Source organism: Aquila chrysaetos, chromosome 2 (genome assembly GCF_900496995.4).
Source record: "Aquila chrysaetos chrysaetos chromosome 2, bAquChr1.4, whole genome shotgun sequence".
NCBI classification, from domain to species: Eukaryota; Metazoa; Chordata; class Aves; order Accipitriformes; family Accipitridae; genus Aquila; species Aquila chrysaetos.
In genome coordinates this window covers 31438369-31455153 of record NC_044005.1, presented here as the reverse complement: position 1 = coordinate 31455153, position 16785 = coordinate 31438369, and the positions used below count along the sequence as shown (strand labels likewise).

At 36.2% G+C, this 16785-nt stretch overlaps 1 protein-coding gene across 10 annotated transcripts in view; it reads right to left on the bottom strand.

Moving 5' to 3' along the window:
• HECTD1 (HECT domain E3 ubiquitin protein ligase 1) overlaps positions 1–16785 on the bottom strand; it is a 65610-nt gene that overhangs the window by 35335 nt on the left and 13490 nt on the right. For 7 of the 10 annotated variants that reach the window (XM_041118756.1, XM_041118770.1, XM_041118773.1 and 4 more), the window contains 10 exons: positions 10456–10690; positions 9329–9556; positions 5606–5887; positions 5073–5361; positions 4670–4746; positions 4482–4580; positions 4040–4154; positions 3230–3404; positions 1667–1805; positions 1297–1467 (listed from right to left, as the gene is read on the bottom strand). In XM_041118756.1, the coding sequence (XP_040974690.1) occupies positions 1297–1467; positions 1667–1805; positions 3230–3404; positions 4040–4154; positions 4482–4580; positions 4670–4746; positions 5073–5361; positions 5606–5887; positions 9329–9556; positions 10456–10690 (1810 nt within the window). The remainder of the gene's footprint in view (positions 1–1296; positions 1468–1666; positions 1806–3229; positions 3405–4039; positions 4155–4481; positions 4581–4669; positions 4747–5072; positions 5362–5605; positions 5888–9328; positions 9557–10455; positions 10691–16785) is intronic. The other 3 variants (XM_041118759.1, XM_030043447.2, XM_030043498.2) reach the window with 1 other exon arrangement.

Genomic DNA, 16785 nt, shown 5'->3' with positions numbered 1-16785 from the left:
ACAAAATGGTTGAGTTTGAGAAGGGACCTCTGGAGGCCATTGTCCTGCTTTTGGCTGGGATGGAATTAATTTTCTTTCTAATAGCTGGTACAGTGTTATGTTTTGGATTCAGTATGAGAAGAATGTTGATAACACACTGATGTTTTCAGTTCTTGCTAAGTAACAATTAGTAATTTAGTCTAAGTCAAGGATTTTTCAGCTTCTCACGCCCAGCCAGCAAGAAGGCTGGAAGGGCACAAGTTAGGAGGGAATACAGCCAGGACAGCTGACCCAAACTGGCCAAAGGGGTATTTCATACCATGTGCATCATGTCTAGTACATAAACTAGGGGGAGTTGGCCTGGGGGGAACTAACTGGGCATCTGTCAGTGTGTGGTGAGCAATTGCATTGTGCATCACTTGTTTTGTATATTTAATTTCTTGTATTATTATTATTATTGTTATTTTATTATTTTTATTATTATTCTCATTATTATTTTCTTCCTTTCTGTTCTATTAAACTGTTCTTATCTCAACCCTGGAGTTTCACACACACACCCCCCCTGCTGCTTCTCTCCCCCATCCCACTGGGTGGGGGTGAAGTGAGTAAGCAGCTGCGTGGTGCTTAGTTCCTGGCTGCGCTTAAACCACAACAGCCATCTAGCCCAAACCCTTGCTCAGGCAGGGCCACCTAGAGCCAACTGCCCGGGAACATGTCCAGATGGCTTTTTAATATCTAAACACTAAAAAAACCCCCAAACAACCCAAAACTCACAGTAAAAAAGCTTAACTATACTTAAGGCTTAACTATACTTAACTATACAGAAATGGTCTGTTATCCATTCAGTTCATCTGAGTAGTCAGTAATATGACTGTTGAAAATTGATACATAACTTCAATATGCACTTACGTTTTCATTATGTAGAAAATTATTTCTAGTTTTGTATTTTTAATATTCTATAACAATGTTTAAAACATCTGCAATTATTTGTTGCATGTACATCGAAAGAGATGCACTTTGTTCAGAAAGGATTCATTTTGTTTAGCAGTCATTTTCAAAACACTGGACAAAAACAAAGTGTCAATCAACTTGATCGCAAGTAAGTATGAATAGGAAAACTCAGCAGATAATAATGTGCTAACAGAAAATGAAGTTACAGAAAACAACAACAGAAACACCTAAAACAAGTGGCATAAAATAAGCATTAATTCAATAACCTACCCAACTACCTTGCCCTGGACATTTTTGTAACAGTGAAAATTGTACTAGAAGTGTTGGTTTTACAGGAACAAATAAAGCTATCAATTCTCTACTTACCTTCTCAGGTTTAGACTCCTCTTCATTTTCATCATCAGATGATGGCCCCGCCAAAGTCGACACTTTACTAATTACACCAAGTCTAGCCAGTTGGTCTAGAAAAAGATCACCACCTTTATCCACCAAATCCCTTATGATTTGCAAGGCTAGCAAATGGCCATCATCATCATCCTGTAATACATTGGGATGGAAAGGAAATAATAAAGAAGATCTCTTTATTTAAAAATATCTTTACACACTAAACATCACATGTGTTCACGGATGCTATAAACACTTCAGGGTTAGTTATTAAAAAGTATGTGGAATCAATGAGCATAACTCCCTTTTTTGGACTGGTTTCATAAAAGGACAAGATTTTCTTTCTTCCTACCTCTTGATCAAGGACTGTAGCTGTTATCTCAACCAGTATCGTGGGCAGATTGTGGCCAGCATCAGAGTCACAAACCTCTTTCAGCAGTGCCTCAGAACAAAAATGTATCATTTTTCTAATGAGGGCAAGACTTGCTTTCCTTTAAGAGAGATCATAGGGGAGAAAAAAAAAGAAAAAAAAAAAAAGAAAAGATTCTTACAAAGATAAACCAAGCAGTAATCAAAGCAACAAAAAAGTTCAAGATAACACTGCTTTTGCACTACATTTATGCATGCTTTGAAAACAAAAAAATTTTTTACATGAGTTTCAGTTCTCATTATTGGAACCAAAACTGGTTATTGTTAATAAGTCCTAGATTATTCCTAAGAATAGTTCACCTACTGATCTTTTTTGATTCTACAGCACTATGAGACTAACGTATTTTTCTCTCCTCAACCCTTCTCTGGGTAAACCTATTATACATTCTGTCTTTATCCACTCTTAGTGATGGCAATTCACTTCTGCACACTTCATCTTCCTCCCAGGTATCCAGCCTTCTGTTTCTGTCACATACTTCCCAGGTTTTGGCGAGATCCCTATATTTTAAAGTCTAAAATTACTATTAGATCATTCAGCTTTCCATATTAAGAACTACAATTAATTTCGAAGCCAATCACTTCTGTATGGTTGAAGTGAATTTTTTATTTTACTGACTTTTAAAAATATGAATTACCTGATTCTCAAATAAAACTTTAAAATACAGAGAGCCAACTACTTCTTTCCACAATCTGCAACAACAGTTAACCATGCACAGATTGTTAACGTAATTTCTTATTTCCTTCATTTAAAATGACCCAGTTTAAGCTTCCTATCATCAGCTCACGTAGAGTCTCTCTCCACTAGAGCGGTGTATTTTCACCCCTCACAGTACCTATAAACACTGGGAACACAAATAAAAGGTTAAGCAAATGTTATATTTGTAGCGTAAAAGGCTGAGAGGTTATAGTCAGACGCAATTTATCACAACCATTATGCCACCCACAGTATTCCTTTTTAAGTATTAAATTAGATTACATTCTTTAAATTCTCTCAGTAAGAGGCATCTTCTCCAGTTGATTAACACTTAGTAGTCTTCTAAAACCTTCTAAAATAGCTTTTTCCAGTCTTTCCAATTTTCTAATGAATGTATCTTGATACCACTTCATTGTTTTCCTCCTACATTAGTACTTTCATTATAGGGGCTACAAACAGCTGTAACCAAATACACAGTATACACAGTCTATACACGGTACTGCATGAACATAGTATTCTTTCATGCTACTAAAGTCAAGAGTATGCTTCTCTCTCCCACTTCTGATTAATTAACCATGTTTTCCAAGACACCACTTCCCCCAAAACGAAAAAAATATTAAGTAAAAATCAAACCACCACTTCTATTCAAACAGAAATATGTTTAAGTGTCACTTGCCTTAAACTTTAAGATGTTATAATTTTTAATGAAAAAAAATCCACCCTGGCTTTTTTAACAGAGCGTGTTAAGAAATTCAGAATATGCAGGGAAATTGTCTACCATGACAATATTACCTTATTGAAGGCAACATGGTTTGTTGAAATGTTTGTGCAAACACAGGCAATAATCTTTTCAAGTATATGGGTGCCATTTCTGGATCTCCTTTGGGTTCATTACATTCTTCCTCATCCTTGTTTGCATCTTTCTTTTTCTTCTCATCTCCTTTGTTAACCGGACACATCCAGTCCCCTGGAAAATATTTTTTTCCCCAACATGTTCAATGGCAAAAACCTACCAACTAACCAAAAAACCCCTTCAAATAAATAAAGAGTTTTCTTTAATAACATCTAAATACCTGAACAGGAATATGCATTCCTAAAAATATAAAATTTACATATGCAAGACTTCTTGAAGAAAACTGTTTGATAACACGTACCACCAAAGACCGCTCACAGGAGAAGCTCAAAGTCCTTAAAGTGAACTAAATATGAACACATAACCACCTGTGGCTCTAGCGCTACAGAAGTCTCATGAAAAGATAAAGTGCAGCTCCCATGTAGAAAGAAAGGATACCAGAGAAGCTACCAAGGCTGACATCCTCTGAACCCATAGCAAAATCCCAGTCTAGCCCCATTCTGCAGCTGAAGAGCAGGACCACTGGCACTGCTCATGCCCAGTCAGCAGTTTCTTCAGTAATCCCCATCCCTTAAGAACGTCTAAAATACTAAGGTTTTCATATGTACTTTGCAGGTTAAGGAAGGTTGGCCACAAAATATTATTTTTTTTAAAATGAATCTTAATAGAGTAAAATTCTAATAATTGAATTACTAAACATATCTAAGCATTTCTACTAGCAAGGGTATGGAATTAAAAACTGTACTCACCTGGAGACTGAAGAATAGCTACTACTTCACTGTGCCCCCTTTCACGAGCTTTGTCTAAAGGAGTTTTCCCATCTTCATCTCTCAAATCAGGGTTTGCACCATGTCTTAAGAGAGTCTGAGCACAAATGATTTTAAAAATGAAAAAAACATTGTTTCCTTCTTCCAAAGTAGTAAACGTTTTTCATACATCTTCCCTAAAGTTTTCTCATGCTTGTAAGCAAAGTTAGAACATTACGTGCTTTTTCTATCTGTAGAGCTAATATAAAACTACTTTTATTCATATTACTGCCCTATCATAATGAAAAATTTGTATATTGATAAAACACTGTAAAGAACATGTAAATGCTTCACAGTACACGTTAAACTTATTGCATCAAAGACGTTTTCTACAGAACAAGGCAAAAAGTCAGTATGTAACGCTTTCTGTCAGTTTAAATCATACCTTTGCTACCTGAGGTCTTCCAAAACATGCTGCATAATGTAATGAGGATGACCTCTGACCTCTGTTAACATCAGCACCCCTTTCACAGAGAAATTCTACCTGTTAAACAAGAAAAAGGAAACTAGTTTTTTTTCATCTTTCTTTACATAAATAACCTAAGTTTTTAAGATTCTATAAAACTAATTTACCATTTCCTGAGTTCCAAAAGCTGAGGCCCAGTTTAAAAGAGTTTGTCCTACATCATCCATAAAATTTACTTCAAAAGCTGAAAGATACAATTAAATAAAATAGTTAAAGCTCCCAGAATTATGAATTAAACTTCATCAGTACTCTTTAAATGAACGGCAGGTCTTAAAAAAAAATTAAGCATCCTCAATAATTCTAGGGAAGCATTTATGCCCTTAATTGCAATTAAAAAAAAAGTAGCCGCATCGGAATTATTACTAACAAGACCTGTCGTGTATTTAACAAAATAAGTGAACATGTATATAAAGATTTTCAAGGTACTACCTAAGCATTTGTTAAGACACCATAGATTATAAAAAGATACTTTATTTATCTCATTTTCTTTTTCAGAGTATTTTTGCTTACCTCCTGTGTCAATAGCATCTATTAGTGCATCAGTATCCTTACTGCGGATGCAATCTATCAGCTGCCGGTGAGAACGTTCCCCAGAACTATCCAGTCTTCGCAATCCTGGGATTCTGCCTGTAGATCCAGCACTGGATTTTGGCAGGGCTTTTCTCCCTTCGAACAGTAGCACCAAAAGAAGATCTACTAACCGCATGGTATCCAGTACACATCTCTCATCACCCTGCAACGCACTTTCTATAGAATCTGGAAGTTCAGATCTTAGGAGATCCTGGAAATAATTAAAAGTCTGAACAATAAAAAATATACAGGGCTTTAGAAAATTCTATCAGAATTGGGTTTCATTTCCATATGAAATGTTTCCTTTTTTCCCCTCTTCATAAATAACCTATGTATATGTATATACATAAAAATAAAATCTATAAACCTGTACATCTATATATAAAATAGAAACACAAATCTCACATATATTAAAGTACACAAAGGGAAAAACCCTATGAGAACAAAAGGTGCAGCATAAAAGGATTTCTTACATGTGTTACTACTGGAGAGCCTCTACACAGGGTTGACAACAGGCTTACAATAGTTGACACCTGATTACTTAATTTAGAGTCTGCAGCTGTAGATGGTGCTCCAGTGCTACTCCGTCCGGGTTTGCAAGCTGAAGATGGTCCTGATGCTGTCCCACCAGCAGCTGCCATGCGAGATAACAACTCCTCCGTTAATCCATGCTTAGCTAATGGGGCTGGATCAACTCCACGCCGTGTGAATCTGTCAGCTAATGAAGCAAAGCATCTCAGAGCTCCATCTGAAACCTAAGAAAGAAATGCAAGAGAAATGATGAAAAATCTGTTACTTAACACGAGAAGATGCTAACATGATATTCACAAGAATACAGGACACATAAAAGAAGCCAATTTCCCCAGGGTCCCTTCAAAGTCAATAAATGGAGGAGACAGGCTTTTTAAGCCAGAAACTCTGAGTCAGAACCCAACAGTGCTCTGAACTGCTCACTGAAGGATTGTTTAAAAAAAAAAAAACAAAAAAAAAAAACAACCAAAAAAAAAAAAAAAAAACCCAAACCAAAACCAACCCACAACTTGGTATTGAAATATGGACCACTTAACCTTCTGGTTGTTCTGGTGTTAGAAACTGTTAAAGCAGCTTCTAATAATAAAACTTAAAAAAACCCACAAAAAAACCAAACTACCAAGAAAATGCACTATAAGGTTTTACTTCCTAACTTTCACACATTTAATGAATTTCAAATTTGTTTCTAAAAGAACAGTGAAGACAAAAATTTCTCTGCAGTTTTATCTTCTATATTTATAGACTACAAAATATTCTAATATGTTATAATTTGACATTTATAATTAATATTATGCTACTATTACAATGTTTTATTATCGTGGTGCTTTCTATTAAAAGAAATGCTATCAAACAAGCTGTTAGCTGAGGTACCAACTCAGAACTCCCAAAGTATTAAACTGACAGTGAAGTTTGGTGGTTAAAGTTGTATTTAAATGTCTACATACCTCTCTTAAGTAAAAGAAATTTTTCAATTGGACCAAGCCTAAAAATAGTACGAACTGGGAAATGCAGATTTTACCCTTACATAACCCAGGTTGTCCACTGAGAACCTAACCCTGGAATATGCAAGTATTTTTGTGACAGTAAATACAAACTCCCAAATTTAGGTTTCTCACGAAAGAAAAAAAAAACCCACAACTAGTGACACTGTGGAAACACGGCTTACTGATGATCCTCTTAACAATCTGGCAAAAAATACTGCTGGCCAACTGCCCAGGAAAGGATCCAACTTCTTTTCATGTCAGTGTTGAAAAGAAAGGGAGGTTTTGCCTTTAACATCTCTCTCGTCTATACACTAAAAGTGTCTCCATCTTTCAGATCAGGAGGTTTGCATAGGCATATCAAGATGAGCTACTTCAGGCACATTTGCCTTCGTAGATGTGCAGTAGCAAACTAGACTAGTGTCAAGAAATATTAAAAAAAACACACCCGCAAGACAAAAAAACAGTAACTATTCTTTACCAAACTCTAAATTACTACAGTTCTCACTCCCTAAAATGTCATCAACTTCTAGTGCAGCCCATTTTCAAAATGCTTGTCAGCTATCACATACCAAGGGCTTAAAGACAGTTACTCATCAACACAGAACAAGATTAGAGTATTAGCCAGACTTCATGAAGTTAAAATCTTAAATCTCCATTAAGTTTGCAAGGATTTGAAAAACAAAGTTTCTCCTGAATAAGTGCAAAGCATGCTAAACTTCTGGCATGGTCTCTACATGCCAAGCATTCTGGTTTATCAGTACTCTTTTGCAAGGTATTTTTTCTTTAACTTGTAATGGTCACTACTCATGTCCTCTGGCATTTTGCTCCAGTTCTCTGACAGCATAATGGATAAACAATTCTGCCAGTCTTTATGTAATCTGTATATACTTTATGGATTTTTACCAGAATAGCTCTGTCAGAAATGCACAAGAAAAGTTCAGCTTATTTAACATACCTCATGCACGCCATCAGTTTACAAAGCAAGAGAGCGCTGTGGAAACTGCAAGTTTAGTAGAAAGGTTAAAAAACCCAAACTTATAGATAAGCTGTTCTTGGGGCCACATTCATTTGGTCTGAACTCTTCCCTCAAGTGATGTTACTAACTGGCAGCCCACAAAAAGTGACTAAATCCAACAGTGTAAAAGGAGCGGGGGGAGCAACAAAACTTTACAAAGGAAGTTACTGGGCAAATCCATAATACACACCAACATCCATTGCAAATCCTGAGGCTTGTTTCACACAAAACACGTTTCTCAAGGATACCGGTACGGATTTACTTATTATCACCTAGGTTACTGAAATCTTGAGCACACTTATCTTAAGCCTTACCTGCTAAAAGATTAAATTAATTTGAACTCTCATTCAGATCTCCAACAGTCCCAGCAATTGCTTTTTTCAAACAAATTATAAATTGGGAAACAGTTAAAATACTTCAGTGTCATGGTCTAAATTTCAGAATTAGCTTGCCTGAGATGATCAGTGTATTAATAAAGTTACGTAATGTTTAAAAAACATGGCAGCTTATTCTGAAATGGCTAGTGTGACAGTCCCATGCCAACTGGGTCTTTCAAAAAAAATAAATCTAAAAATATATATAAAAATTTAGCTCACAGGCAAACAGATCTAGTCTCCCAAGTATGATGTGTTTAATAAACCAGACTGGGGGGGTGGATGAGTGTAGAGAAAGAAATGAGGACAGAGGTGGGGGCAAAATAGGGACTGAGAATGGTATGGACAAGAAGCCTGGCCAGGGCACACAGCAAGAATTTGGCTAAATGGCTATTGGAAAAAATTAGTATGACATACACAAAAGGATTCTACTAGCAGGAAGATAATTCCTCTAGGAGTCATTTTCCAGGTTTTACAAGGACTACTTCATCTCAAGTTAATAAAACTGCAATAAAGAAGTGATGCTGCATCTATAGTATTACCATTTAAGCTGGTTTCCAATGTAATATTTTAGCATTGATTGTGGATGTTTTTATTCCCTCTCAGTTTGGCAAAAGAAAAACAAACCAAACTGATTTTTGTCTCTTATTTATGCTCAATTTAACAGTGATTGAGGTGCAGACATACAACAATAATTACTTCAGAAAGTATTTCAAAATGCACTGAAAAAAGTTACAGGATATTTTTCAATAAACTTTTCAGAGGTTAAATAAGATCCCATTCACACAATAGTGCTTGGATTCAAACACTAAGCAGTATTTTCATCCTCTTGTCATCACAACTGTAAAGGAAACTATCATAATATCCAAATAAAAAAAACTATGTAAACGTATAGTTGTGGAGGCTAGTAGCGAGGTGGATGTCAGTCTCTTTTCCCAAGTAACAAGCAACAGGAGAAGAGGAAATGGCCTCAAGTTGCACCAGGGAAGGTTTAGATTGGATATTAGGAAAAATTTCTTTGCAGAAAAGGCTGTCAAGCATTGGAACAGGCTGCCCAAAGAAGTGTTGAGTCACCATCCCTGGAGGTATTTAAAAGACATGTAGATGTGGCACTTAGGGACATGGTGGTTTAGTGGTGGACTTGGCATTGCTACGTTAATGGTTGGACTCTATGGTCTTAAAGGTCTTTTCCAACCTAAACAATTCCATGATTCTCCAAAAATACCTAGCCGTTCATTTATTAAACATAATAGAAGTTAAATTCACAGCATATTAAGCCAACTATTACATTACCTGATGGTCTTCATGTTTTAATAAACTAGACAGTGATTCTACACAGATCTCTAACGAAGAATCCTGAGGCTCCATTTTGCCACAGAGTCTGGATACTACAGCCATAGCTGAATGCAAAGTATCTTTATGAACAAGGTGTCCACTGTCACGAATGAACGTCAGAACACAATTCAACCCTCCAGCTTCAAACACAGCTCCTGACTCACGCGTACAGATTAGTTCTAACACCTATGACAAAATGAAATTGAATTAGAATTAAGTACACATAGAAAGTCAGTTATTTGTTTATATCCATCTACAGAACTCGTTAAGAAAACAAAACAGAACAAAAAAAAAAAACCCCTCTCTTCCTCAACACCCAGAAGGCGCCAAAGCCTCCAGTACTCTAGTAGTTACAGTTTTCTTCAAAAATACAGAAGTGAACACAAGAACATCCCCCAATAGCACGGTCATAACAGGTGTCCATGAGGGACAGCTAAATAATAGTATCTCTTCCTGGGAGAATTAAGTCTTTGGATAACACACAACTGAGAGCTCTGAAACTTCCAAGAGTACTGTTTACTTCAGTGATGTACTTTTAAGTAGACTAGAACTAGTAAATAAGAAATACATGCACGAAGTCAGATGCCATGGTAATGAAGGACTCAAACTATATACTATCACATGGCCATGAGTTATGCTTTCAACAAGAGACTTTAAGGGTCTTGTAAATTTTTCCAAAAACTTCACAAGGGTGCAGAGGAGCTGTGTCTAGTGCTACTGAAGAGACAGCAGACAATTTTTTTTACAGCAGGTAATTTATCTATATCTGGAACAATTCTTCATTCCCTTTTTAGCATAAAATTAGCCTTTAACACTCTAGTCATGTAAGGTAAACATGAAAACTTTCTTCTAATACTTTTTGTTTCTTTTTCTGTACTTTTTTTTTTTAAGGAATCTCAGCTTTGAAGAGCACCAGACTGACAGTAAAGATAAGCAGCATCACTGGCATGTATACTTTTATCATACTCTATGTTTTTGCTTCAGATTTTAATAAAATAAATAGGATTAGAATATGAACAAGCTCTTCAGAAACAGCAAATTTTCCAGCTACTTCTTAAAAACAGAAGGTTCTTCAGTACATGTACCTTTACACACTGCTCAGCCAAATCCCTGCTTGTTCTGTTGTTAAGTTCAACAACTACTAAACGATTACAAAGTGCCTTGATAGCTCCATCCACTCCCACAATCCTACGGGTGCATTCAGCTGATACATCCAGATAATACGTTATGGCACGAGCTGTTACTTCTAATACATTGTCTGGAGCACTTTCATCAAGAAAAATTTTGCACAGTGCTGGTAAAAAAGTTCGAGGAGGACATCTGCAGGAAAAAAAACAACACAACAACACATTACTTAATGTACAGAAACTTGCACAATTTAGTAATTTCATACACTTTCACATTAACAGATTATGGCTTTTCATGCTGACGTGATTTGCTCAATTAGTTTATAGTTGGTTCAGAGCAATCATTTAGAACGCTAGGATGCAAGCATCTCATACACATCCCAAAATTCAAATCAGTAATCTGAAAAGATACTGTATTAGGAGAAGAAGCCAGCAGAAAAAAAATTCTTGAAATTTTACAATCATACAGGGAAAAATGTATCTTCTTGGGAAATTATTTTAGGAATTAACCTCACATCACCAAACAGAATGCATTTTTCTTAGCAGAGCTTCAAGATTCATGATTAAGTTAACCATTAAATATTACGTTCAATACAAAGACTAAAGATTTTGGTTTTGCTACACAATTTAATTCTCTGAGTGGTCCTTCTTCTCTATGTCATAAACATTCTCACTTGTCTTTTTATCCTATTTCAGCCTTGCCCCACCCCATTCTTTTTCCCTAACCACACTGAGAACGTATTTAATTCATTTAGCTTGCTTCTATTGCATTTTCTCTTCATATCCATGCCTTGGTAGCCTCTGGCTCTCCTCTTCATTGTTAGCCTCATTTCCATATGCAAGGATAGTTAAGAACATCCCCACAACTTCAGAACAAAATAAGCAAGCTGCAACAGTTCTTCCTCTATCCCTCTGACATAATAGCATACAAACCAAAATGGACGGTCATAATAATGCTTTTCACTATTATGGCAGCTGTGGTTAAGACTGATTTGGATCAAAAGTTATAAGACATAAAGCTATACTTTAAGACAATTTATCTTCCAATAGCATGCATACTTAGCAATAAATAACATAATGATTGCCCACTGCAATGGTAGACTTCCAAGGTGGTGGCGGGGAATTAAGTGAAGGGGATATATGCTGTGACAGTAGGTGAAATAACTGGACACCTCACCCCTACACACAGGAGATCAGACTAAATCTACAGGAAGCAAATACTGCAACTTTTTCTTAAACTAGGGGTTTGGTCTGCAAAAGAAGGCCTAAAACTTTTTCTAAATCCAAAAGAAAAGGAACAAAAATAATAGCATGCTTTTTGGTCTGGAAGACAGGTGAAGTACTCTCAATGAATCATTTTAAAGACTAACCCAGAGGTTATTCAGTATCCCATGTGGCATGCACAGCGACTCATACAAAGGCAGCAAATCCTGGGACAGCAGAATGCTAATAGTTTCCTTGAAGATCTGGCCATGCTTTATGAATTAATTAAATAATACTGCCTCACAAATAAATACATTACCCAATGATCCTTAATGACATAAATTAATAATGAACCTTTGATAAAGCTAAATCATATATTTAATACTTGTAATAGCCTGTCCAGCCTATACTGTCTGTTGTTCTTCAGAAATTTGCTATTTCACTCCACATCTTAAGAAGAGTTTACACAGTAACCTTGCATTTTAAAGACATTATCCACTGGCAAAAAAAGTCTGAAATTTGTACTTGCTATTAGATTACTACCATAGAATGACAAGATGCATTTCAGTACATAAAATTTACAAGCAGACAGTGCTACCTATCCAAGTGTTTTGGTGTTGGATCTTTTACACTGCATTTTGTGCCACACCAGACAGATCACTAAAACAATGCTATGAACAGTGTTCTTCAAACATTATATTGCAAGAAAAAAAATTTACCAATAAACACAAATCTTACAATAAGCAAACCAAAACACCACCACACACATATAACCAAGTGGAAGGTAAGGAGCTCCACTGTCTCCATTGTAATACTAGCAAGTAATAGTAAACCATTTTTCTCAGGTTTCCAAAGACAGCAGCAGAAAAAACCCTCTAGATTTTTGCAGGGAGTTAAAAGCAATATTTAGCAAACCTAACATTTACATTTTTTTCTATGATTTAACACTTTATAAAAAGACACAGCACAAATGGAACCTGGCTGTATTTTTTGAAAATGGAAAATTAAAAATTTGGAAGAAGTACGTTCCTGTCCTGAAAACGCCTGTCCACGAGAGCCAATTACCCAGCAGATACAGCAAAAATACAAAGTTACTAAGAGTCTATCATTTATATTGAATTATTTGCCAGCACACAAAATGCCAGTGCACTGTATCAGCAACACTCTTCTAATAAGACCACAGCTCACTGGCAAAAACTTAAGGGCTTGGGTTTTTTTAAAAAGACTTTTTGCCAGAACCTCTAGATACATTAGTCAGAGACCATGTTTTTTCAATTAGGCGGCAAATAACCTGCACATGCTCTCAGGACACTTTTTCTTCTGACTTAGAGAAATGATTTGCAGTCCTCCAAGAAGGAAATCAAGTTGTATTGTAAGGTTTCAGGAAGAAACTGTAGATTTGTCACACACTTAACCTGTGGGAATTACTTGGTTTGCAAAATAAAAAGCTACCCAGACTTCAATTCATTTTGTAGACTACAGTAATGCATGTTGAATTCCTATGAAAGCGGCAATAAGAACTTCACTTGCTCTGAAAAAGTAAATTATCCTTTCTGAAAACAGCAACTGATTTAATTTTAACAAGAGCTTTCACAGAAAATTCTTTCAAGCTACTTCAACCTCTGAGCTCTATGTACTTGATGCTTGTTTCTTTTAACAGTTCAGTTTTGCGTTTTTGTTTTTGGTTTGGGGGTGGGGTTTTGTGGCTGGTTTTTGTTTTGGTTTTTAATTTTTTAGTTTTGTTGGATATTCCTGGTAACCAGGAAGTTGAGAGTTAGACTACACCATGTACAAGAGACAGCAGAAACATTTTATGAAGATTTATTAAGGAAAATAATAAAGAGTGAAGAGAAAAAAGGAGAGGAAAGAAGCAATACTGAAGCTTTAATTTAAGCGCTAAGCTCTTTTTCCCCTCCTTTTTCCTGGAGCAAATCAAGAAGCAACACACACAAAATCACAGGCTTGAAAGTAAAACAGAACAAAACACACCAGCTTTGTGGCACGAAATTTTATGCACTACCCACCCCAGTACACCCTAATTAACTGCAAACTAAACATTTGTGATGCATATTATGTTTAATATTTTTTCTTTTAAAAAGTTAATTCATTGTATTTCAATGCAGAATTCATTAATTATTTTTAAACAGCTGCCTGTTACCCAACAATGAAAAAAGTCTAGCCTTCTAATTGAATGCTCTGGACCAACTATAAACTAATCTAACAAATCACTTAATCAATGTGTAACAGAAAAACACATTGTAAAAAAGGTGAAAACCAGGACGGTTTATGAAGAAGCATCAGTCATATAATGATGCATATAAAGATAAAAAGTTTGATCATTATCACAGCTCATACAAATGTAGAAGTAATAGAAGTGTAAACTTCATTTTTCTCAGACATCGTTATCAGAAACATGGCAAAAAATAAAACTGGAATTTTTGTCTTAGTCTCCAAAACAGCAAATGAAAGATCCTTATTATTTTAGCACACAATACGTACAGCTGTGTCATCTTCTTCCCTCTCATGTCTCTCTCAACTCAAACAATTTGGTTCAAGTTCTACACAGTACAGCAATACAAATTAAGTTATTGTCCTTAAAGTCATACCAGGCAATAAAATGCGTGTGGAAGTCTGAAGTATTTCTGAAGAAAGCAAAACAGACAGACCTGGATTCTATCAGCTCTGAGTCTCTGCCAATGAGACTGTCAAAAAGTATTTTTATTACTGTTTTATAAACACTGCCTTAACAGTCTATTATATACAGCTACTACTTTTTCAAACAGGTCACAGCCGGCAAGAGATCCAACTGGTTTTTTCACACCCCAAGGAATGATAGCAACACTAACACTGACTTTGAAAATAAAGTCATCAGTTGTATTCTCAGACACAAAAGACACATTTGGCCAATGCAGTCCACGATACACCAATTTGCCTAGATAGGACCTCCCTCTATACTAACTTGTCCACGGCTCTGTAATATTATTTTGGGCCAATATATTGCTATACTTTGTTCTACGCAGCACAGTTCTTGAACATTTTGAACTTGTAATGATATCAGCAGAAAAAAAAAAAGTTTACTATGCCAGCCAAATATACAAGGTTCTTATATATATACACTCATATAGAACAGCTTTTCTGGTCAGCTGTAGACTTTTAATAATTCCATGAAAACAGAATTGTCAACTTAAATTTGTATGCTTTTCTGAAATACATCTTCAAGAAGCCATGCCCAAGCCTCTTCAGACAGTCTTTCACTCTGTGGGTGGCAAGAGTTTGAGACAAGACAAAAAAACATATTAGTGTATGTAGATTATTTCCCAGAATTTGAACAGTATTCCAATTGTGCAGATTGTTATGAATAAGGTAGTAAATTTCTGTGCTGAACTAAGTGAAACAATCCAGTAGCAGGAGCTTCTTCCGGACAAATGTAATTGACTGGCCTTCATTAATATCACATAAGCAAGCAGGTAGGAATGCTTTCACACACATGCATACCCTGCAAGTTTAAAATATTGCCTTCTTCCCACCTTAACTTATTGCACTCTTGTGATCATTAGACACATTAGATCAAGACTAAGCCTCACTCATTCCTAGCTCTGAAGTTCTCACTGCATTGTGTTCTCCTATCCAGAAAAGTTCCTAATAAGCACCTCCTCCTCCTAATCTATTGCCTGCAACCTACAAGTCATTAGTATTTGTCATACTGTAGCATCTGAGGGCTCTTGCCACAGATCAGGATCTCCCTGCACTAGCAGAGCAAAACAACAGATTCCATCCTAGAAAACCTACAAGTATAATTGTACAATAGGGCAGATACAGACAAAAGAATGCAAACTAATCATCCCACATTATTATACCTTATCTTGATATCTCAGCAGTTTTGACAACTGCGATTTACTATTTGGTGTATCACATCATTACATTGGATTTCCTTATTCCACTTCCTCACAGCTTACTGTCAGTTAACCCATCACCAGCATTTTCTGCTACTTTAATAGATAGGGAAGATGGTATTTTATTCTGACTTCTCCAAAAGCTATCAAAGGAATGAATTGCACTGCTGTTGTTATGCCCACAATTGCTACCTAAATTGCCGATCTGAACGTGCATGCAAAATGGCCAGGTAAGAATGATGCTCTACTTTGCTTCATTTGGAGCAATAATATTCAGAACAAGCGGAAGATGTACAACCTACATGCAAAGTATGTATCTACTCCTACTGAAGGTTGCAAAAAACTTTGACCTTGGTTCTGTAGTAATTAAAAATACATTATTTGCAAAAATATTTGGTCCAGGCATTGGAAGATCTGGTAGAAACAAGAGCAGCAGCTGAAAAAAGGGAGAGTAAATTTACTACACAACTAGATAAACCACATGGACTGCTAAGAGTTTTAAACAGAGGGATTAACACACCGAACATTCTCAATACAAAGAAAAAAACCAAATAAACTTCAATATTCTGTAGTAAAACATTGCTGTATTTATTTCATGGTGAGCACTACAAACTAGTGTTCCAGTAGACAAAGAACAGTTAGTTACACAGGAACTCTTAAAAGATGCACACAGATTATGTTCATAAGCACACACATGCTGTACAGAGAAATTCAGATTCATTTTGCCTGTTGAGTCCACTCGGGCCTTAGCAGTCCCTAAAGTTCCTGCTAGCAAGGAAACAGAAAGTAACAGTTCTGTCATTCACACACAGTCTAGCTCAATGGTTGAGCCTGTAATAGCAGCAAAGGGCATACCAACACATCCCCAGTGCTCCAGCCATAGTCTTCTCAAACAGGTGGCTAGAACAGTTACTGCATAAAATTGTACAGCTGTCATTTTGAAGAACTTCAGTCATTATGCTGTAGGTAACTCTTCTATCAATAACTGTGTTACTAACAGAAGTACACAGGTCAGCTTTATAGAGATCACTCTCTAATCCCCAAATCTGCACTAACCTATTACATGGGTCTCTCGTGGTTGAAACTATGAGCATCTGCTCTACACATCTCAGGGGCAAGAACATGCATGTGCGAGTAGTGCCAGAGAAATGGCTGGAAGGGGTAGATGGGAACGCCAGCACATGATGGGAGA